The sequence below is a fragment of the Gouania willdenowi genome, chromosome 10 (assembly GCF_900634775.1).
Source record: "Gouania willdenowi chromosome 10, fGouWil2.1, whole genome shotgun sequence".
Classification (NCBI taxonomy): domain Eukaryota; kingdom Metazoa; phylum Chordata; class Actinopteri; order Blenniiformes; family Gobiesocidae; genus Gouania; species Gouania willdenowi.
In genome coordinates this window covers 36,972,859-36,997,527 of record NC_041053.1, presented here as the reverse complement: position 1 = coordinate 36,997,527, position 24,669 = coordinate 36,972,859, and the positions used below count along the sequence as shown (strand labels likewise).

General features: G+C 36.2%; 2 protein-coding genes across 2 annotated transcripts in view; both read left to right on the top strand.

Annotated features, from left to right (window-relative positions):
• Nucleotides 1–24,669, top strand: part of anxa5a (annexin A5a) — a 1,189,405-nt gene that overhangs the window by 578,095 nt on the left and 586,641 nt on the right. The gene's annotated exons all lie outside the window — the stretch shown is intronic.
• Nucleotides 1–24,669, top strand: part of fstl5 (follistatin-like 5) — a 266,604-nt gene that overhangs the window by 135,005 nt on the left and 106,930 nt on the right. The window contains exons 5-6 of the mRNA XM_028458956.1: nt 11,405–11,601; nt 15,344–15,464. Of these exons, the coding sequence (XP_028314757.1) occupies nt 11,405–11,601; nt 15,344–15,464 (318 nt within the window). The remainder of the gene's footprint in view (nt 1–11,404; nt 11,602–15,343; nt 15,465–24,669) is intronic.

Genomic DNA, 24,669 nt, shown 5'->3' with positions numbered 1-24,669 from the left:
GCAGCTGCTTCCAGAGCAGCCTGCTGGGACGCCTTCTTCAAACCAATTAAACATTCATCTAACTGGTCAGAACCAGTTCAGATTACAAAGAGTATTTAAAGCATCTCAATTTGAATGCCCCAACTACCCTGAATAAATAAGACAAGTTATAGAAATAATTTGAGGTAGTACTAATACACAATTCTCATTTTATTGCCTTTGCCTCTGGTTTTCATCCCTGTTTATTACATCTTTAAATCAACTGTTTACGTCTGAATGGCTGAACATCCGTGAAAGGTTTCCTTCCCTACCCATTTTATCAAAATATGGCCTGACCGTGAACAATACGGCCCAGTCTGTGAGCAGCAGACGGCCTTAAGACCTGCAGAAGAGTTGATTTGATGTCTCAGCCTTGGTGTGTTCCGCCTCTGGGTGACTCTCCTCTGGTATGTCATCAACAAGGCCTGCTGCTGGAGGAGAGAGAGAGACATCTTTGAAAAACTACTTCTGGAATGAAACTTGAAATGAGCAAAGAGTTTCCTGTCCTTTTTTATTTACTTTTGGACTTGCCTCCGAAAAAAAGACCAATTCATTGGATTTCCTTTGTGCTTCTGCCTTTGCAGTGGCTATGAATTTGAAGATTCAAGTGTTAAGCCATCCTGTATTTCTTGAATTTTTTTGTGCTAATTTCTATTGCCCTATGCATTTCTTATTGTAAATCATGTTTAATTGAGGATAATCCAGTGTTGCCGTTAGAAAAAGTCATAAGTCAGTAAAGATTTTTTGGTGGCCCCAAATTTGCAAATGACAACAACTGGGCCAACGGCCAAGTTTACATGAGAGCTTTAATTCCTTTTTAATTCAGAATAAAAGTTAAATCCTCTTTAAACTGACTTTGTAAACGCTTATTTCCAAATGAAAATGGAATTCCGAATTGTCCTTAAATCTGAATTAGGTGGCTGGTTTATTGCGATTTTAATTCCAGATTAAATAATTCCTCTATCTTGTAAGTGTTTGATTCCACTTTAAGTTAATTGTGGTCATTCTGCACATGCTTGTCCTGTCGCGATGACACGCTGGTGATGACATATTCAAGATGGCCGCACGGACTAAAGCCGAGACAAAATATTTATTAAGAGCCTTAGAAGACATGGATATAATAAAGAGTGTGGATGTACGGAAGCATAAACATGCAGACATTATTACACTCACAAGAACATTGGCAAACAGAACATGCTTCATCGGACGGATGATGCTATAACAAGGAGACAGAGTGAATGCGAACCGTACTGTATGCACAGGCTGTAATATCACCAAGTTTATCATTGTACCAGTTTTTACCCCCATCTTGGTCAGATTAAAACAATCACAAAAACAACTTCTACCACCTAAAGAATGTCTCCACAGTGAAAGGTTTCATGACTGAGAAATATCAGGAGAAGCTGCCCCATGCCTTTATCTCCAGCAGACTGGACTATTGTAATGGTCTGAACCAGAACAAAGAGGTCAGAGCACACTAGTCCAGTTTTAAAGTCTTTGCACTGGCTCCCAGTCAGCCTCAGAATGGACCTTAAAGTTGTGGGCGCCGCAAAAGGCTGCTCCGGTGTGTTGATGTGTCTTCTTTCACTGCAACTACCAAGTCAAATTCCTCGTATTGTTCTAAACTGTACCTGGTCAATAAAGCTGATTCTGATTCTGATTCTGATTCTGCTGCTGGTGTATAAATCTGTGAAAGGGTTTGGTCCAGAATACATCAGTGAGATGTTATTCAGGTATGAACCCAGCAGGTCTCTCAGATCTATGGACACAGGTCAGATAGTGAAGCCCAGAGTTCACAGCAAACATGGTGACGCTGCTTTTAGTTGTTATGCTGCAAAGAAGTGGAACAAACTGCAGCAGAGCTGAAGTCAGAAATTGAAGATGCACCTTTTCTCTACTGCGAATGACTGAGGAGATTTAAAAAATATATATTTTATTGTTGATTTCATGTTTATATTGTAGTTATGAACCCTGCTTATTGATTTTTAAACAGTTTCTGTTGACATTTTTAATCCTGTAAAGCACAATGAATGTATATGTTCATGAAATGCGCTATACAAGAACATTTGCATTGCCTTGCCTTCAAAAAGTGGAGAGGGTTTGGTTGCGTTGTAGTTCTTGAGACTGGACTTGGTCTCGAGACAATATTTTGAAGGTCTTGGTCTCGTCTCAGACTCAAGAGCACTTTTACTTTGGATTGGCCAGACTCTGGATTCTCCATCAAGTTCAGGCAAGAACTGCACTGATCCACTGTTCTTCAACTTAATTAACGCGATAATGAGGAGAAGCCCTTGGAACAGTTTTCGATTAATTAATGTTGTAATTTGACTTGAAACATTCTGTGTTAGCTTTTTTCCAGTGCCTTTTGTGTCAGACACATGCAAAAACTTTGACATCATCCCATCTTAATTCTAATCACAAGTCCCTCTGAACACTTACTTTAGGTCTCTTTAACCCGACCAATAATAAAAATGAATCTGCACAGATCAGTGGCTTTCAACACATACAAGCATTTCATTTTTGCAACATTTTAGTACAACATTTTTTTTTTTTTTTTTTTATTTGAGTTTTTTTTTGCATGTAGTGCTTTTAAAGAAAGAGTTGTTTTGTCTGTCATATGTATTCAAAATTAAATTAAAATTAAAGAAAGAATTCTGTCTTGTCATAGTTTTTAAAATGTTTTTCATGGTCTTGGTCTCGACTCCCAAAAGTCTTGGTATTGTCTTGGTCCCTGTGCATTCTGGTCTTGAATTCAAAACTAGGGTTTGGCATATGGAATAAAATTTAAAAAAAATGTCCTGGAATGGTAAAATTGCCTCTCGTGGAAGGGGAGGAGCATTTAGGATGTAATACATCAAAGTTTGACATGTGAAAGAGCAGCCGTCCAAGTGAAAGATGAGTAGAAGAGAATTACACCTTTATCCGGGGAACAAGCGACGGTGGCAGAGCGGGAAGAAGGTGAGATCGTTTATCATGAGCCAACAAGGAAAAAGGGGCAGAGTTGAAACAAACGAGCACTGATTTATTGCATCTTGTTTTGTAAGGTTACCAATACATTTGGTGAGCTGTGGTTTCAATATTGTTGACTTGAAAAGATAATTACAGGTCAGAGAAACCCTCCTTGGAGAGCCGCTGCTCTGCAAATCTTTAACATCGCCCTGATCCAACACAACTGAAGGCATGGAATTAATTAATGTATAGACGAGGCATTCATCAGGATGGTGGATCTCCTGGACCAAAAATTTTAATCTCCTATTTAAAGGGATCCTCCACTGTTTGTGGCCAAAACCTTTGAATTATCCTTATTATAAGATCTATGCCTTATTTCTTTTCATATTACGTTTCTTTTCCAATAAATTCCAGTTTCAGGGATCTTCTGACTGAAGCTTTAACTCCAAACTCTGAAATAGGAGTTGGAGTATTTCCTGTGAACCGTCAGTTATCTCAGCTCAGATTCTTTCAAAGAGGCTGCCCCAGTGCGATGGTATTCATTTCAGACTCAGTCAGGTGTTGCAGCAGAGACACCTCCAGTACCTTCTAAAGATTGTAATTAGTGACCTCTGATTTGGCGTATTTGTCTCACTGTGCTGTGCTGATGTATTGTGCGTCATGTCAGTTGCCCTGCCTAAAGATGGAGATGGAAGAAGGGCTGGGTCTGACAGAGATAGGACAGCTTCAGAGGGATCGACCCTCGCTGTTCCGCTGACCATGTTTTTCCTTCGTATAAATAAAACAGTAGTGCTTTTAAGCAGCTGGGGGAGGCGAGGGCGGCAGTGGAGCAGTGTGAGGGAAGAGAGTGCCTTAGTCAACTCGAGATAGAATCGAGGGTTTTTTTCTTCTTCTTCTGTATTTATGGAAAGAAAGATTAAATTGTAAAGAGTACTGCTATATCTTACCCAAGTAGAAGTACTGTACAAGCAGAAGTAACGAAGTACAAATACTTTGTTATTGTACTTAAAGGGCCCATGTTAAGGTAAATTCACTTTTCTGTGCTTTAAACATCATAAAAGTGCTATTTGGGCTTCATACACATGCCCAAAGTGTTTTTTTCATTGAGTCCCTCAATCGTTAGTTCGAAGGTGATTTGCTCCTTTCTTACTGCAGGGCGAGCCCAAACACAGAGTGGGTGGGAGGAGGGCCCTACATCACCGTGCGGGGAGGAGGAAGTCAGTGTCCCGTCTAGAGACATGTCCACTCATGAATATGCATAAGTAGGACGCAAATCAGCTTTAACACACCACAATCATTGTACAATGGTCGTGGTTTGTTAAAATCTTACATTTCATAAAAAAATCTTACATTTCATAAAAAAATCTTACATTTCAGCAAAGTCCATCAAGGACGCTCAGGTGTTAAAGTCAGATAGTTTAAACTTCATCCAAGTTTTCAATCGGTGTTGCACAGCACCTGTTCCCTTACTCTTACAGAAAGACTGAATTGATGAGCGACAGGGATTTGGAGCTCAATGAAAAACCGCATTGTCAAAGTGCAGCGGCATCTGCCGTATTCCTGCTGGCATTTCAAAGTATTCAGCAGACGAGGCACTGAGCTTCTGTAACTCTGTTGGACTCTTGATTGATGGTTTGAAAAGAAGAATCAGAATGGTTTTAGCAGGGACACAACTGAGTAATTTACTTATTCATTCTTTTTTTTTGCCAGATTGGCCTCCACTATCACTCATAATGCACCGCAGCGTATGGCAGTTCACTTTTAAATCTGCTTTAAGTGCTTTAAGTTATTTGGGGCATTTGTTGAATTGGAGGTTCAAAGATTGGAAGAGAATTCAGTTCTTTCACATTCAAGTCTCGCATTTTATATCCTTGTCAAATTAATGATACCGTTTGAACTTAAAGACTTCAACGAAAATGTTGAATTGAATTTATAAAAGTAGTTTAGCAACGGGAAACTTTAAAACAGCTCCTTCAAAGACTTAGTTTCCAATGCTTCTTGACTAATAAGTGGGAGTTGGAGAAGTTCATGTTGGTTCAGTCAGTAGAGCTGCAAGTGACAAGAATGTTTTATCAGATAAAAACTTATGAGTAGTACATTAGTATGTGATTTTGAACACAGCCTGAGTCTGATGTGTATGTACTGTAGTGCGTTTATATTAGATAGTTTGGAAGGATTGCGTATGTGAGAAATACCCAGATGTATACTATATCAGGACATTTTTGAAGTATGTATGGTGGGAACACTAGTCATACTTAACTCAACCTGAAGCTAAAAACCAAACATCCCATTTTCAAAACAAAATCATCTCTTTTCGTCTTCCATCAGTTTTTAACGGGCTCTTGTTTTGAAGTTAACAAGAAGTTTTGACAGTAGCACAATGGAGGGTCTCCAAAAATCTCCGAAATGTCTGAATGAAATGTGTTTTCGAGTGTTTTATGGGTCAAATGAGCACATGTTGATATTCTTCTTGGTCAGTTTCTCGCTTAAAATGCTTTCAGAACTTTCAAAAGTGGAGAATCAATGGAAATATTTAGCCTCAGTGCTTCAGGGTTTTTTTTGTAGGTTGGGAAACTTGGAAGTATACATCAGAGGAAATGGTTATCTAATCTTCCTAACCATACTTACAGTATATGGTAGACAGTACATATTCATTGAGTTTGTAGTGCGTAGTACTGAGTATGCTATTTTGAATACAGCCATAGTGTAGACCTCATAGATCAATACATTTGAAATCATTTTCTTGATTTCTTGTGTTTGACCCAACACAATTCTGGTGTTTTCACTGAAAGTTACGGCTAACAATGGTGGATGTTTCTCTTGGGAATTACTGGAATATGGCTGACGTTGGATGTCGAACAAAGTGAGGTGATATCACGGGGAATAAAAATAAACTAGAACATGTATGGTGTCAAGAGAATCATCATGCTCCTTGTCTGCTGCAGAAACACAAGAAATCACGATAAGAATGAAGGAAAAACACTTCTATGCATCTGTTTTCGGGACTCTACATCCCAGTGGAGATAAAAACACATTTTCGAGAGGCCATTCCCACTTTTTACATCTTTTTTTCAATCAAATGATCTTTGAGCTATTGATCTATGAGGCCTACACTGCTTCTTTATACAACAGTTTTTTGTTTCATCTTTAGCTTCTTTTACTAAAAAACAGTGAGCACCTGCGTTGGTTTCCAGTCTTTTGTCTTTTCAACCAAAATGTGTTTTAAACAAGACCAATAAGTGGAAATCAAAGAAATCTACTAGCTTTAGCACAGTGGTTCCCAATCGTTTTTGTCCTGTACCCTCTTCATAATTTCATATGATGTTTCATTTGTGGAACAGTGGGCTCTCCTAAACCCCTATCTGTTTCTCGTACATTGGTTCCCTAAGGCCTAATCTACAACTTCTAAACAATGAGTGGAATGAAATTTAAAATTTAAAGTGGAATTTATTCATTTTTTTTAAATACTATGCAACTATTATGTGATTACTTCAATAGTAAGTAAATATAGCCTATGTAAAATGGAGCTAATTATTTTTATTCTATTGTCAGAAGTGTGAGACAATGGCCTCTACAGCATAAAAAAATCTTGTTTCAATAAATTACAATAAAATATAGTATTTTACTGAGTTTGGGGAGTTTTTATTACTCGTGACCACATCCGTGTTTTAACTCACAGTTTCACAGTCACGCTGGCTTTCATTTACAGACTTTTTCATGCTACGTGTAGCATGCTCTGGCCCACCCATTGTCCTATCTTCTCACTGCAATAGACATAATCAGACTCATCACCACAACTGTGCCTAATTACGAAGCCATTAGGTTGGAGACTATTTTTTTTATTTTAGGTGTGATGCATGTATTGCACATTGCTGCGGTGAAAAACATTTTTCATAAAATCCTTTTATAAAATGCTAAATGTCTGTATGCTGTGTGTTTTTTTTTTAATTTTGTCTATTTTATTTATTTTGTAAATAAATGAAATATTTATTTACAAAAATAAAAATTAAAAGTATATTTTATTCACTTTATTTATACGTGTATACATACAAATCTATGGGTATGTGTGTGTCTATATGCATCTATATGCCCATTCTCTCTCTTGTTTTCCCACTTCTTTTAAATTTCATGGGTATTTAATATCTATTGCTCTGCTTGAGTATTTGTTTAACACTATTTTGCCATTATTCCTACTATTACTATCATTGTTAGTTATTATTCTTTTTTAATGCACATAATTTCTGTACCTAATGCGGAAATCTTGTTTTTAATTAAGTGCCAAAAATGTGTAATAAAAACAGTTTTGAAGGGAAAAAAAGATGCTAAATTACAACATCTGTAAAATGAAGGTTTTACTAATATTATAATATTATTCTCATGTTAACTTTGTTAATTTCCTCCGTTTTTTTTTCCTCTGCATATTCTTGTGCACGTGTGTATATGGTGCATTTCATTTTACAATACTTAACCCTCATATTTTATGAGTTTTTCAGAACCATTATTTATTCATTCTGCTATATGTGACTATAGTATTTTTCGCTTGCCTTTATGCCTATCCAAACGGTCCTGCTTTATGATACACTGACTGTTCTGGCTTCAGTTTACGGCTTTGTGTCTTCTTTTTGAAGCACTGCTCCGGAAAGCATTGGTGTTTAGATTTGTGGATCCTGCAAGTCCTTTATAAGGTCATAATTCCAGGAAGTATGACATTTTTCATCACCATTTTTTCTAACACCAAGAAGTAAAGAAAAGATTTTTAAACGTATAACAAGAAAGTGGTGACAGGCAAAAGTAAAAGAAAACATCAAAAAGTGTCCACAGTTTTTAAAGCATTTAACAAGACTATAATTGTTCCAAATGTGAACCATTAACCAGTAAAACGTCTGGGATCCATAATGTTCATCACAATTCTCCTTGTCAATGTGAGTTAAGAGGAGGTGACATCAAGGTCAGCGGCTATTATTCCCCTCATTTTCTTGCTCAGCAAGAATCACTTAAATCCCGGGGCTTTGTATGGAATAGAAATGCACGGAAAGTGACCTTATCAACCTTTATTGTAATTTCTACACACTGTTTAGTTTGATATTCGACCCAAGAAACGGAAAAGAACGATATCAGAACCCTTACTGTTAAAGTGTTACGACTACTTTTCAATAATAATAATATACTGTATATTACAGCTGCAGCAGATAACTGTAAACTAATGATTAAAATAGTAAAAAAAAATAACCGCATGGCTTTGTTAAACGTGGCTCATTAATTTTAATAACATAATGAGAACTTTCATGAGCCCCTCTGAAGGCACTGATAGCGAGAGTTAAATATGCATCAGGCGTCTCCTTTAAATGCTCACTGATTGCTCAAGATGTTGAGATTTTGTTGGAGAAGTTAATGGTACAATGCAGAGCTTCTTGGTTCTGATGACGACATCCTGTTGGTTTTTTATATTCATTTATGGCCTTTTTTTTTTCAAATCATCAGCTGTCATTATTCCACTTAGTACGTTATTCATACTCGACAGTTTTATTTTTGAGGACAAATTTGGTCGCCTGGTGAAAATCTCGTCTTTTTGAAGTCTTTTTAGTTTGAGTCAGCTAAAGTTCAAATAGTTTTATAATAATAACAATAATAATACACTTTATTTATAGAGCACTTTTTAAAACACATGTTACTGTTACCAAGTGCTTTCTAAAAGATTTAGAGTCTTGGCCAGAGATTAAAACAGTTTAAGAAACAGAAACATAAAAACAAGTTAGAAGTTTCTTGAAATCTGAGAAGGCTCTCCGATAAAAGTATGTTTTAAAAAGTGATTTGAATATTATCCAGAGTGTTTGGGCCCAGTCTGAAAAGGTAAGCCACTAATTCAACAAAATTTTAATTTAGATTTTATTTTTTATTCATTCAAAGTAATATTTTGACATAATTTGACCTCCTCTGCCTATAGTCTTGGTCTGATTTTAGTCTGGTAAAAAGTATCATCAACAGAGGCAGAAATGAAATTACCTCTGATGCAGCAAACGTTGCACATTTTCACATAGAAGTTGTTGTAACAACAACTTGTTTTTCCCCGAGTCAGTCATCTTGTGACACAATGTGTCAAGAATGTCACATCACATCAAACAATACACTTTTCTCTGCCCTGAGCCACGCAGTTAATAAAACAATTTTCATTTGGAAAATACTTCCAAATCCGACAATGACAAATAGATTTGACGCGTGTCAACCTCTAGTTCCAGTTATGATTTTCTTTCTTGTTCCACATTAACTCCACTGCATCTGTCAATAGTCGCCTCCTTTAATGTAAAGCCTTTGATGGCATATTGTAAAAACAATGCCACCTTGTTTTCTGCTCCTGACACCTGAGCAAAGGATTTGTTAGGAAGTTTCTTTGTGTTGATGAGGCGGCAGTATACGTGCACTCAAGAAAATACACCTTAGCATCTTGTGTTGTGATGCACAATCACAAATGTAAGCGCTCATATGAGGAACAAGAACATTTTGTTCCTTGGGTTTTCTACTTTGTTCAGGTACAAAAATACAAATAGAAATTTTGCATTTCAGCATTGGAATCACTGTGAGCTAATTTGCATTAGCATTTTTTGGTTAGTTTTGTTTTTCCATGACGTCATGGGTTACACTACATGCAGCGCTATCTTTTGAGAACAATTGTGCATGTTTTATTCTTGCAAAAAAATACATAAATGTGTTACATTGTGTTATCGACTAGACTTTAAAAGGGGGAAGATATAAAATGAGAGGGTGATGTTAAACCTGAGTAAGGAAGGAAATACAAAAGTAAAGGAGTTACAAGGATTGGACAAAGAAGGACAAAAGTAATGTGTGGTGTTGGTATAATGCGATGCTACTATTACTGTTTTAGATTAATAAAACAAATATTTCCACACTTAATGGTCTTAAAACCCACTGAGAGAGCAGAAAAACAACAAAAACCTGCAACACATCCCAGTACTTGGACTTTATGAAGATAAAAGTGAACAGAGGGAGCGAACGTGTGTTTACAAGTGTCACAGAGCTATTTTTTAAGTAAACATTTCTAAGTTAGCCACAAAGAACGCTACCCTGAACAGTTTGCAATGACTTTGTTCCATTTTCTTTCATTCATTTTTGTCAGATGCAGAAGACGATTTTGTGCCAAAAAACTCTGATAGATGTATACAAAAATGCCCATAATTAAAGCAGAACTAAGTCACTTTTTCACCTTAATAAATCCTTCTCGTAGTCCCTGTGAGGGTAATACAAGTGTTTATGGGGTGATGGGGTGCCTCCGACCCGGTGGCTAGACGTACTGCTTTATGATAGCCCACTACAAACTAATGCTAGATTATGACCAGACCCATGGCTGCACACGGTTGTCTACAAATTCACGTTTCTCAAACTTCTCAAACAAAAAAAAGGCAGAGAAGACCTTTGTCTGAGGAACGGAGCAACTCCATGTAGTGACAGCTCAGCAGCAATACACAGCACGACGACAGTGTTTGTGATTGCGCAACAGGAACGCACACACACTCGCAACCCAGCGCTCCATCAGGCAGCACACACACAAATATCTATCTATCTATCTATCTATCTATCTATCCATCTATCCATCTTCAGAGCTGTTTTGTCAGCACACACACAAACACATCACACCTTTCCACACTCCCTTCTGTATTACTCCCACATCATTCATTTATTTTACTTGTCTATCTTCCTCATACTGTTTACATGGGACTATATGTGTGAAAGCACCCTTAGTGTCACTGTTGTATTAGGATTTTTCAGTTATCAGTTGCTACTATCTTAGGAGAGCAAAGGTGAACATGTATCTGTGGGGTGGGGCAGACGGCGGGGGGTGCAGAGTGTTTATGACAGCGACATAACCAAAAGGGACCTTTAGGGGGAGCGTTAAGCACAAGTTACTTATTTCTGCTTCTATAGGTAGATTAATATAACAGACATGTATCCACTAAATATTCTTAAAATCCACTAAGAGAGCAGAAAAACACCAAAACTGACAACACATTTTAATACTTGGGCGCTATTAAGATAAGAGTGAAGAGAGGGAGGGAGTGTGTGCTTACAAGTGTGCCAGAGGTATTTCTTGGAAACAAAACTTTTTAAAATGTGCCAGAACGTAAGCTATCACAAAACCTCAGACTATGTGCATCTAAAAATGTGTGTTTATTTATGAACAGTTTACAATGACTTTGTTCCCTTGTTCATTCATTGTTGCCAGACGCAGCTGATGATGTCCTGCCAACAAAACCTGAAATATAAGTATAAAAAAACAAAACTTAATTTACTTTGATTATTCTATCAAAAAGAAATTACCACTAAATGGTCTTCAACTCCACTAAGACAACAAAAAAGCAACCAAGCTGACAATGCAAGTCTATAATGTCTTTTGTATCTCACTTGATTTTCTCTTTTCTTCTAGACGATAAATGCAGATTGAGCGACTACCGACGCCTGAAGACCAAGATTCTGGATTTATTTGACAAACGCTTTCTGGGCCCCTCCCTGCATGGGACTTACAGGGACAACATGGCTGCCAAGAAACAACTGGTCAATGCCATGTTCAAACACTTTGATGTAGATAACAACGGCCAGATTGGCACCAGTGAGCTCTCACAGGTAAGATCAATGGGATAGGAATGAATACATCTAGCCATGTAATGTAATGAATGAATGCATGACAATTGGGTTGGGGTCAATTACATTTTTTAATTACGATTACAGCTTCAGTTAACCATGTTCAATTACAATTACAGTGTACAATTACTGCATGTTTTACAATTACAATTATAATGTTGATCATTTTCCTTCTGAAAATCAATTACAGTATGTACTCAATTACTAAAGTTCAATTACAATTGAAGTTACTGAACCTTTAATAAATAACCCCATAAAATGTGAATTTCCTCTCGTATTAGCTTTCTGTTAGCATCTCTCTTGCTAACGGCTCAGTTTTGACCCATGTGTTAAATCAGCTGTAAAATACACTAAAACATATAACATATCGTACAATTTGTTTCTCTTATCTTGGTTACCTTGTTAGGCTTCCTAATCAATGAAAAATATTGATATTAATATTTTTGGTGTGGGCGTGTGATCCTTTTTTCAGTCAGTATACCCCTGGATTTATTTACATTATACAGTATACATTTTATTTATATTAATATAAAATGTTCTCCTGTTTTGTGTTTAATTAAATTGTAAATGACAGTTTTCTTTTTATAGAATGTTCATGCAAATTACAATTACAAAGTCAATTATCTGAACTAAATTGCAATTCAATTACGAGTACAACAGCAACATATTAAAAATATAATTACGCAATAATTGTAATTAATTATTAAATACGCGATTAAAATTATAACTTCATTATGAATTTAAAAAAAGAAAATCTGCTTTAACTTTGAAATGTCTCTTTATGTATTCAAGTATCTTCTCTGAATAGTCTGAACAGTGGCTTTTATGTTGGTAATTATACAGTATTTAACTCTTTTCATATTCTATCTGATAGCTGGGTTACCTCACTGGAGGTAGATCTTTTGAAAAGCAATGTGGGTCAAAGGAACCTGGTGCTCATGGGAGTGTGCAGCCCTTTGACAAGCAAGCACTGCTGTAAAAGATTCCCTTTGTGGCAGCTCCACAAAGAGCTGCTTTAGAACATATCCTGTGCATCACAAGCAAACCATCCCCGTTACCTGAAGTCACTTTAGTTACAGCTACTACGTCAGTGGAAATTTCTAATCAAATTTTTATATGTTTTAATAGGATTCAGCTGAAAATGCTTTTTAAATGTTTTCATATTCTAATATTATCTACATAACTTTCCATGTTTCTAGAATAAAAAGTGTTCTGCTTTTGGATAAGAAAACTTTTACTCCTTGTTTTGTTTTGTTTGACACAAATCTTTCAGATGGAGAATTCACTCCTTTTGCCGACTTTAATCTTCTATAGCAGAAGTTCTCAGGGAGTTGTGAGACACTGGGAGGGGGGGTCGCAAGATGCCTTCAAGAAACTAAGATTTTGCTAATTTTTTACCCCTTTTCTTCAACTACACCAAACTTGGATATTTTAATCTATTTTCATCACTTTTTTTTGCTCCTTTTAATGAATTTTTGCTACATTACTCCCATTTCTGCCACTTATCCATCAAATTTCAATGCTTTTTCTGCATATTTGCAAGACTTTCTCGGGGCTTAAAAACCATTTCCACCACTTTTCCCATCTAATGTCACATATGTTGACCCATTATTGTCACTTTGAACCTATTTTCACCATATTTCATGCCTATTTTTTTTTAAATTTAACCATATTTAGCCATTTCTCATGCCCATTATTTGACAGTTTAAACTAATTGTTCCAATATTGACACTTTGAACCCCTTTTTACCACTTTTTCTGTCTGTTTTTGGCCACTCTAAATTGTAACTTTTAACTAATTTCTGTTTTTTTTTTTTTTTTTTTTTCAAATGTCATTTCGTCACCTTTTCCACCATTTTTGTTCACTTTTAACAAATTTTATTTTTGATTAAAACAATCATTTACATCTTTAAGATGACTATATAGCAGGGTTGGACTGGGTTGGACTGGCCATCTGGCCTTATTTTTTATTTTTTTGATGAGCGAGTGGAGGCAGACCCTGTAACAGGTTACCTAAAATGGTCCAAAAATGGCAAAATGGTAGCAAGAAAAGAGTGAAAAGTGACTAAAATGGGCCAAAAGCAGTCCAAAAAATGGGCAAATAAAAAGGAACCAGGTGTTTGTTAATAGCAAAGGGTAGCTTAAATGGGCAAAATGTGGTAAACAACAGTGAAAAAGGAAAAATCTAGCAAACAATAGTGAAAAGGGGCAAAATGTGGAACAAAAAGAGGCTAAATGTAAGTAAAAGAGGAAACAAGTGGTATTAATTGGGCAAAAGTCAGCTTATTTGGATGAAAAGTGGCCAAAAAAGTAATTAAAGGACAAAAATTGGATAAGTGTCGAAAAGAAATTGCAAAAATTTAAAATAAATGAATAAATAAGAAAAAAATTATATTTATTGGCAAAAGTTAGCTAAAGTCAGGAAAAAGTGTTCTGTTCTCCAGTGTTTGCACATGACCTGCTTTTCTGAAGTACAAAAGATAACTTTGCATGCTTTTGTTGTTTCGTCAGTCGTGCTGCGGCATGCGGAAACATCACAAACCTTTATGCATTTCTGTGCATGAAATGCTGAGGCAACCTTTCCGTTTTGGTTTTTATGCACAAAGAAAATACCCACATGATTGCAGGGATACATGCAGGGAATACCCCTGTGAAATGGCTTCATTAATTTGAGAAATCACTTAATAAACAAAGGCAGTTGTGGGCTGAAGGTGCCATAGTATAAGGGTGGCTTGGTGTAATTATGGATCAGGTCATTAATGAGTTTTTTTCTGGTGGAGAAGTAGGAGTTTAATTTCAGACTTATTTACTGCTTTTGGTTTCAATTCTGAAATCGTTTTTATGTCCAAATCAAGACACAAAGATCTTTATGTTTTCACTCTCTGATTGCTTTTATCAAGACAATCTGAACAGTGTTTTTTAGTTTCACTGCTTGGCTCGAATTTGTTTTCCTTCCTGACTCAATGTTTGCAGCAGAAAGTTAAAAAGTTAAAGCTTGTCCTCGAAAAGCAGTGCAAATGACACAAATATTAGCAGGTACAGTCATTGATCTCATTTGAAATTCATGGTTAATCTCTTGTTCAGTGCAGTGTTGCACAAAAGGAAACACAGAGAGAAGTTGTTCCTGCTCTTTTAGTTTTGGTTGCCTTTGAAAAATGGCAAAAGAAAAGAAAAAAAAAATCCTTTCATAAATAGAATCATATCCACCGCCATGAAATATGATCAAAGAAAACAGAAAAAACCTTACAACGCATTTAAAATTCCAACCCTAACAACAACAACAACAACAAAAATAAAAAAAATAATAATAATCTGCTTTAGCAATGTTTAAATTATTTAAATAAAGTCTGCCAGAAATGGTTAATTGGTGTTTACGTACTGAAAGATCTTTTTTAAAAATTATTGTATTAATATTAATCTCTTCTAATATTGTTTTTGTTTGTGTATGTTTTAATTGCTCCCATGCAAAAAGCAATAGATATCACCAATATTGGAAATAATAATAATAAATGTTAAAGTGTAATTTATTCAGACAAATTTTTTCAGGAAATTTACTTTGAAATTTACCTTGAGCTCTTGTCTGTCTAATATAAATAATACTGCATTTATTTATTCATTTAAAAAGCAATATATATCACCAACATTGGAAATGTATAATAATAATAATGATGATGTCAATAATAATAAAATGATGATTTAAGACCGTTGTTGCATTGTTCTTGAAGGTGATAAAACATGAAGGCCTTTCCAAAGACATGTCTGACTGCACGCTGTTTGACCTGCTGAAGTACAACGATGTGAACGACGATGAGCACTTGACCAGGGAGGAGTTTAAAACTGCTTTTGGTGAGTAGAGAACGTTTAATATGAAGAAACCCGACAAACGACGTGTGATACAGAAAGGTTTCAAATCTACGGTTTGTTTAAAATATTGTTATTTTTTTGAGACGTGTAGGTTTGTTGTGTTTTGTGTCCTGGGCTTCATGATACCTGTTCATTTGATAAATGACACATTATCTTGATTTTTAATTAGATTTATGATTATTTGCTAGTTTGTTGATGTATGGGCAGTATACTATATATATATATATATATATATATATATATATATATATATATATATATATATATATATATATATATATATATATACACTGTAATATGTACCAATTGTTCCCTAATAACTCAATAGGCACACTGTACTGTACACACTGTTTGGAAAATGGGGGGTATTTGTTGATTTTCGTGCATTCCTATTTTTTTTCCATTATCTCAGGAACTACATTACATCGGAAACTGAAATTTGGTACAGTAATACAGCTCCACCTACTCTATCAGAATATACAAAAATATCTGCTATACATTGTATCTGGTGGACATGGCAGCTCCTCAACATTGGAACCTATTTGGGCCTTCAGTAAACAACTTGGCTCAGTTCCCTGTAATTTAATCAGCTTTAAGCTATGTACTGTACATAGACTGATCACATCACTAATGATTAGTCACATATACACATTGGTTTGTGGGTGATAGACTCTTAAATTCCCCCCCCAAAAACCTTTTATCATTTTAATTGTCCCATAACTGCATTTTGGAATGTAAGAAAAAAAATGTGATCTGTTTTCAATAATAGTATAAATATGACTCTTTATTAAGATTGTAAACCACTTTTCTTCATGTGATTTCTATATTTTTATTTTGAACCCCAACTTAGGGGTCGTTTCACCACTCGTGAATATTGAAAATCCTTTACATGAGGCTATTGTAGCTCATTGAATGACCCTAATGCTAATTCATTTCAAACAATTTAATGCAAATAAATCAGACTTAATCACATATTGCAGGAACTTCTAATCAGCTGTTATATTTGGTCAGTGTGGGGTGTTCTAACCAAAAATTGGTGTCAATTTCAAACAACTTTTTCTAATTGAATGTATAAATTAGGGATTTCAAAGACATTAATGGATGCAGGTTAAAACTACACGGAACAACTAATACATGGCGGATCACAATGATGACAGGTGCTTCCTCTGTAATTGAGTCTCACACACACACACACACACACACGTGTGCCACTTTTTCATCCTTTTGTTTCTTCTTTATGCATCTCGTTCGTTCCTCCTCGCTGGCTGACATTTTCAGTTTGCTCAATATCCTTTGACAGAATATCCTCTGACATTTGGCGGGCTTGACTCATTCAGCAGCGGGAGAGAATTCATAATCAAGCTTCATCTCATTAGTTCTTTGTATTTTGAGCATTTCTCATGCCAGAAAATAAATGAAGTCATGACGGCAAACGCCAAAGTGAGAAAAGCCTTATTATCCTATTCCTGTGTGTGTCTGTGTGCATGCATGTGTGCGTGTATGTGTGTGTAGGAGCAAACCGCTTCCGGCAAGTCATAAAAAAGTGAAAAACCCCAGCCAATCTGGGAAGAGATTTTCTTCAAGAGTAAAATTCTTCCAACTACTTCCTTTTCAGTTTTAGATGATTTTTTTTTTTTTTAACTCCTGCTACCAGCTTGAATGCTCAGAAGGAAATGGGATATTAAATGTGAATAAATCTCCTAGTCTGTGACAAGGATTTCTTTCATGGTCCCTCACTCCCAACTTTGACTTTCACTTGCAACACTCATTTTTCTTTATCTGCTGCCAGTTCCACTGATTGAAACATACGGTGCTAAATACTTTTTGATTTAGTTCGACTTAAATGCAATTTAGTGTTTGTCAAAAATGTTGTCATCAGGATTATTTCAGATATAAACTAGTTTAAGTTAACTGAATGACATTAGGATTTTAGTATAAAGCATAGGAGGAAAAAAAAAGGTTTAAAGGGGACACATTATGCTATTTTTCACCCATCTCCATTTGTTCTAAGAACCCCAAAAACATAGTATTTGAGGTTTATTTTCCCAAACTGTTTTCCAGAGTTTTAGCCTCTGAAAAGACAGTTTCTGAGCAGTTCTGAAATGGGCTGTTTAGGGGCCTACTTATGCATATTCATGAGTGGGCGTGTCTATTGACGCTGACTCACTTCATGTCTTGCTCTTTTACAGGGTGATCAGTGATCACCAAAGCAATTTTATTTACACTGTTATTGTTTTCAGCTACAAAAAAAACAGCACATTACAGTAAAACACTTGGTTATTTAAGCGTCGATTGTTATTGTGAGTCCGTCTCAGCGCTTTAAGGTCTGTGTTTATCTCAGCCATTCAAACTCTCACCTGAGTGTAAAGCTGCTAAGTCACTTTCTCCTCCTCCTCTGCTCTTTTAACTACAGGAATAATGCTTTTAAGGTGAAAATCATTTGTTTTCTCCAACCGCTGCATCGCATTGTGTCAGTGATACAAGATGATAGAACAGGTTTGCCAATGCGCTGAACCACATGAGCAGAGTACGCCTCCGCATGAACAAATAGTGCTGACACTACAGTATATGTTCACTGTGGAGGCGTGGCACCAGCAGCAGGCAAGTTCTGTATTTAGTTTTACCGGTAGCCATCACTCCTTCACTAGCGAGAAAAACAATGGCAGACTTTCGCAAAAGTTTTCATCAGATTGGGGGTGGAGTCCATGGATGGAGTTACCAGTGAAGGGGAGGTTATTTTCTATCCCGATTTGACTTGTTAAGTCACAAATCTGGAAAAATTTAATATATTGATATTGGTCCGATATCAGCCAGAAAACGAATATTGTATTTTATTGGACTGCATCTAAAATCTCCAATATAAATGCTCCGACAAGTTTTTGTTGTTTTTGTTCCCGCCCTCAATTGTTCCCACAATATACTGACAGAAAAAAATAACTGAAGTGAACTTGAATTGTTGACTATTGTTCTCTGTTTGAGTAACATCACTTAATCATGCCTTTGCTAACATCCTACACTACAAAATAAGTAATAAAAGTATGTATGATTTGTGTTTATATGGCATCGGTATCGGCCAATACTAAAGGCTGCCATATTGGTATCATATCGGAAGTGAAAAAGTTGTATCAGGACATCCCTAGTAGTTTCTGAAATACTTTCACTTTTTTCTTTTTCTTTGTAGCTCGATAAAAGTGGGTCAAAGATATTGATCAGAAAGCAGAGAGCCTCTGGTCATTGATTTAACAGCACTTTCACAACATGGGAAGCCATTTAAACCAGTGTTTATATCTATTTATTGTCACCTTAGAGATCAAAAGTAAGATTAAAGTTTCCTTGCAAGTTCTAAACATACAGAATTGATCGTACTGAGTGAAACGCAGCTGCTACCAAACACAGCGTTTACAGTCCAAAGTAAAAAAAAAAAAAAAAATACCTTACAACCAGTATTTCACATTCATTACGATGTGATTTACAATGCCAATTAAACGCCTAATGGAAAAATCATAACATTTTATAATGTTATTGGATTGGATAAAAATGTAAGTGTATTTTACAACCGCTGTGTTTTTACTGTGTGCACCATGGGGTCGGATGCAGCTTCAATGAAATCCACTGCCATAAAAATGATGATGAATGCATTTACAGACATAATGCATATGCATTGTGTATAAATGACATGCACTTCCTTAAACGTGGTTGAATAAATCATTGTTACTGTGTACCAGAGACAAAAACACATTATGTTGCAAATTTACAACTGTTGCAGGTCCTCGTCTGTGACTTACGATCCAACGCAAACACCTAAGTGCTGTCGTAAAGACGGAGCTCCATCGTAAAGTAAAAATCATTGATCTGGAGTATATCCAGAGTTGAGGCGCGGCTTTGAAACAAACAGCAATAAACGAACAAACGACTCCCCATGAAAATGGCATCACTAAAAAAGGTTTCTGCAATATTTAAAGCCTGCTTTTATTGACACGAAACCAAGAAAAACACAAGTTCTAACATTAACCCTCCTTTTGTCCTCAAATATTAAGAACACATTTTACCCTTGAGATATTTGGCTCCAAAAAATTATTTTTCAGAAAATTGTTGGCCAAGTTTTCGTGTCAGGCACTTTGTTTATTTGTTGAATACATAAATAACCCCTTGATAATGAAACCTTGACCTGTTCTCTAGCGCCACCATCAGGCCAAACTTTAAAATTAGAATTATTTTTTCTTGAATAGTTTTCATCCAAATGTCAAATTAATTATCACAAAAGTACTAGTCTTCAGTACTCCAGTAAAAGCATAAATACTTAGATAAAAAAAAATGACTCTGGTAAAAGTAAAAGTATTGAAGTTGCTCCCTTACTGAAGTAAAAGTAAAAAAAAAAAAAGTACATGCTACTAAATGTACGTAAGTAAAAAAGTAAAAAGTAAAACAAACGTCCCTTCAATAATAAGACAGGGTTTTTTTAAACCAGCAAATTCCTATCCTTTTTTTTATATAATTTGTATAAAACTGGTTCATGAAAATAAATTAAATATGTTACCTTTGATTGTCTGGAGAATTTAGCACTCAATCAAATTTGTAAATAAAATGTTTCAAGGAAGAAAACAAAAATGCAAATGCTCAATTAAACCCAGAGCAGATTTGATTTTAACATTTTTAAAAATGTGAAAATGTTAACCATAAAACTAAATGACCAACCTAACAAATAAAAAAAAAAAAAAAAAAAACTCAAACTACTTTGCGGTTGTTGAGTAGTGAGCTCATTTTTAAAAAGTAAGGAAAAGTAATGTTGAAAAAAGTAATGAGTAAAAGTAAAAAGTCGTTGATGTCGGTGACCCCTGGCCTTTCCTTTCATAAACATTTACTTATTTTTATCTCCTTTTTGTAACATATTTGGGGCAATTCACTATAAGTTTACATTCTCGTCTACTTTCACTGTGAAAGAGCTGTTTAAAAATACTATCAAATTCGGAAAAGTCATGAAATATGAAGCAAAAACAAAAAGTTAACTTTTATCTTTTGAATGATAAACATTACATTGACCCCAATGATAATTGAAGGGTTAAGTTCCGTACATGATGTATTTTAGAAGGGTTGTCTCTCATCTGGCAATAATGACACTGTCTGGCAGGAAGGGATGGCTTTTTAATCGGATGATCTTATAGATATGAATGATGTCTCCCAATCCTGATGTTGAATGATGCGTCTGTGCATCATACGTAAACAGTTTGAATATCATTTATCACAGACTGTTGTTAACTTTTCATTGGTGGTCAGACATTAAACAACTCTCCATTATCGTGACAGATGAAAGAAGCGCTGCCAGGGTGTTGCACAGAGAGAAGCTTCTGTGCTCCAGCATTAAATTAGGCATGACCCTGACCTTGGCTGTTGTGCACAACATGTAGGAGAGTTAGTGAATGTCAGGCAGCAAAATTAAATGGGAAGCATAGAAGTGTTTTGTGACCAAAGCTGGTGTTTTGCACTCAACATCCCACAATGCATTGATGAAACTTTTTAGTAAATAAAACAGTGATTACAGTGAAGATCAAAACAAACTTTCAAATTACAATTTCAATCTTTTTTATCTCTTTTTTTTTAATCTTCGATTTATTGATCTATGAGTCCTACTAGGCCTGGGCAATATATCACAACTCAAAATATATCGACTTTTCCATTTTGGTGATATATAAATATTGCCTATATCAAAACATTTTAAAAAGTATAGCTTATTTTGTATTAAAATACTTGTTTGAGGAGTCTCTGCTTTTGCTAATGCTCAGAACAGTATGAAAATCACAGTTGGATTGCTAAGTGCGTCCTAATCCAGATCTTCCCCTAAACCAGCCACACTACAGAACTCACTCACACGTGCTGTCCCTTAGAGGAGAAAAAGCCAAAAGTGGCATATATTGTGCAGCTATTGGCTAATAAATGCAACTGTGTGGCATTTTTTTTATCAACACCTAGACCTAGAATTGTCTTTCTGGTAAGACTTTTTTGAGTTCAAATAATCAAGATTTATATTGTATATTTCTACTTTGAGAAAGAATACCGATAGAACCCCTATTTCCGGTAATTTCCAAATTTATGGGAACATAGTTGTGTGATACATTGTTTCAAAGATAATTCAAATCAGATTACGATCTTGCGATACGATGACTAACCCTCTTTTTTCAGCAATTATAATTAAAGTTGTTTTCTCATTTATTTGTGAGTCAAATATTGCGACAGTTCTTGGTACCAAATCAGTGACACATACTAATACTGTATATTAATGTATGTGCCACGAGAGGGGGCCCCATTTTTCAATCGACTACTCCTCCGTTAATGCTCGTTGAATCGGGCTGTAATTTGACATGGAAAGTCTATGAGCGGATGTCAAGAGCTAACCTGGCAAGAGCCAGATTGATGTGTAGCCCCTCCCTCTAACTCCTGTTCTTCACATCGATCTGGGTCTGTGTCTGGTGAATCCTTTCCGCGCCAGAGAGGGACATGAACAGAAAGCTTGAAGCTGATTGGGCGAAGCGCCTGTCCACCATGATTTATTTTAACCAATCACACGGTAACAAATGATGATGTCATCATCAACATGCGCCGCAGAGACGCTGCTACAACAACAACAAAGCCTCTCGCTGTTGCTCTATCAAAAAGGAAATGCTGGATTTTTCTAAAACTGAGTTTATAGCAGCGTCCACAAGTTCATCCTCCTGTGTCGACATCTTTCTACTTTGATTCGGAGCTATGCTAATAGCAGTAGTCCAGCTAGTTCCTCACTCCCAACTGTGCATGCGCCAGTTTTGCTTTGGCGCGTCTGCCTTCGTCACACCCGGATATCCCGCCCTAAACCACAACACTGCCTCATGATTGGTTCGAATCGTTTCAGTTCGGCTTCGAAAGGCAAAGGCAGGAACAGCACAAAATGGATTCTGGTGTTTGTGAACACCAAGAGGATACATCTTGTGGGCAAGGTTAGTCAACAGCCTCTCGGAAACCTTTCTAAATGTATCGGAACATAGTTGTGTGAAATATCGTTTCAAAGGCAATTCAACGTAGATCGCACAATTTCATTTGTTTTACTCGGTGGAGCCGAGTCATTTCAGAATCAGAATCAACTTTATTGACTCTTGGTCAATAAAGTTGATTCTGATTCTGATTTCACTGAATTCTCGGTAACGAGGTACGTGCTATTCAGCGCAGCGATGTTCCGCGGGTCAGGTCGTAGTTCATCAGAACTCTTTTTTTTCACAGACCCATGCAAAACAAAACCACTTTAGTGCAATCAGTGCTTGAGGTGAGATGTGTCAATGGCAAAAAGTGCAGATAAATAAATAATTTATGCATTGCCATAAATAATTCCACAACTGCAAATAAAGAGGAAGAGCTGTGTGAAAATGTAGTTTCGGTTCTCACATTCAGATGCAGAAAGAAGATCAGCAAAAAATTAAATAAAAAGGTGGGAGCCAAATTGGGTGACATTCAAACTTGGAGCTGAAAAACTCAAAAAGTAGGAGTATAATTGAAAATTGCATCACTTTAAAAAAGCCCATAATAAAATATTTAATATTTAATATCAGATTTGAAGTTTACAGAAGCTTGAGCAGATTGCAACACAGATGTTTGAACCCACTTCTACCTTCCCCAGCTGTTCAATCCCACCAGTGTCTCCCTCTCTGATAATATGGCTTCTGTATCCACTGGAGGAGGAGGAAGGTCATCATCCAAAATTCTGATCAGATTTAATTGAAATTTTGTGAGCTGATAGACAATGTCAAAAGGAAGAACGAGTTGGAGATGATCCGGAAGGGGCTGTAAATACAGTACTGGCGTTCTAATAACCCATGGATTTCTTTCCACTTGTATAACTTGTTAATGGACAATCACCATCTTAAAATGACTTGCTTTTGCCCCCTTGACAGGTTAATGATTATTAGTCTGTAATACATTTGAAATGTTGGCATCCGAGTCAACAGTAAAAAGTGTTTCCAGGGCCTTATTGTAATGCACCTCATTTTTATTATTATTATTCTTACAAAAGGTGATTGCATTTTTGAGGGCCTAAACATGTTGAAAATGTATCAAATACTTAACCAAACCCCTAACCCCAAATGTAATAAAATGTTAATCTTAAATATACACCATTATTTTATATTTATACATCAAACTAGTTTGTTTTGGGTTTTTTTCTTGTCATTCTTTGCATTATTAAAACAAATATGGCATTTAAAATATAAAAAACCTACCTCTAATGTAAAGTAAACACTTAATACTCAAGGACTCATGACAAGGTGGTGTCAACCTGTTTTTGTGTAAACATTGCTGCTGAAGATGATATCTGCGTCACTTGTTGACCTGATATTGGATAAATGTATTCTCCAGTAGCTCCAACAACAGCTTTGACTCATTCATACGGAAAAGCTTCTTCGTGTATATTCAGAGCCCTCTTGCCCACAGATGTTCAATGTTTTTTCCGGCTGTCAGCATTGTTTCGCAGCTCAGTGTGAAGTAGTTTCAGCTTCTCTTGATGTGTGAAGCCCACTCTTCCATGTGAAGGAACTGGTTGGCACCATTTGTAGTTGTACAGGTTGCCAGCTCTGGTATAGTACAGTAAGGACAGTGGAAGCACGCTGGTCGTGTTAGAGTTAAGGGTCGCATAGTTAAAGCTGCTTAACCACATACAGTAACTTCTGCATGTCATCCAAAAGTTGTTCTCTTAAATCCTTTGAATGGGATTGACTTACAAACAAAAGTCGATACTTAAAATCGCCGCTCACAAGTTTGATTTTGACACCATCATAAACAATGTGAATGTGGACTAATAGTCATGTGACTTAAAGAGCACTCTGCAAACAAATATGGTAAAAATGAGTTTATGACCTAGATCAGTGTTTCTCAAATGGGAGTACGCGATGGCACTACAGGGGGTACTTGAGTGAGTGAGAGAGAGAGCTGAGATGAGGAGAGCAGAGGAGGATGAGAGAGAGAGAGAGAGAGAGAGAGTAGCAGAGAGAGAGGAGAGAGAGAGCGAAGAGAGAGAGAGATGATATGGAGAGAGAGAGAGAGAAGGAGAGGAGAGAGAGAGAGAGAGAGAGAGGAGAGAGAGAGGAGAGAGAGAGAGAGAGAGAGAGAGAGAGAGGAGATGAGAGAGAGTGAGAGAGAGAGAGATGGAGAGATGAGAGAGAGAGAGATG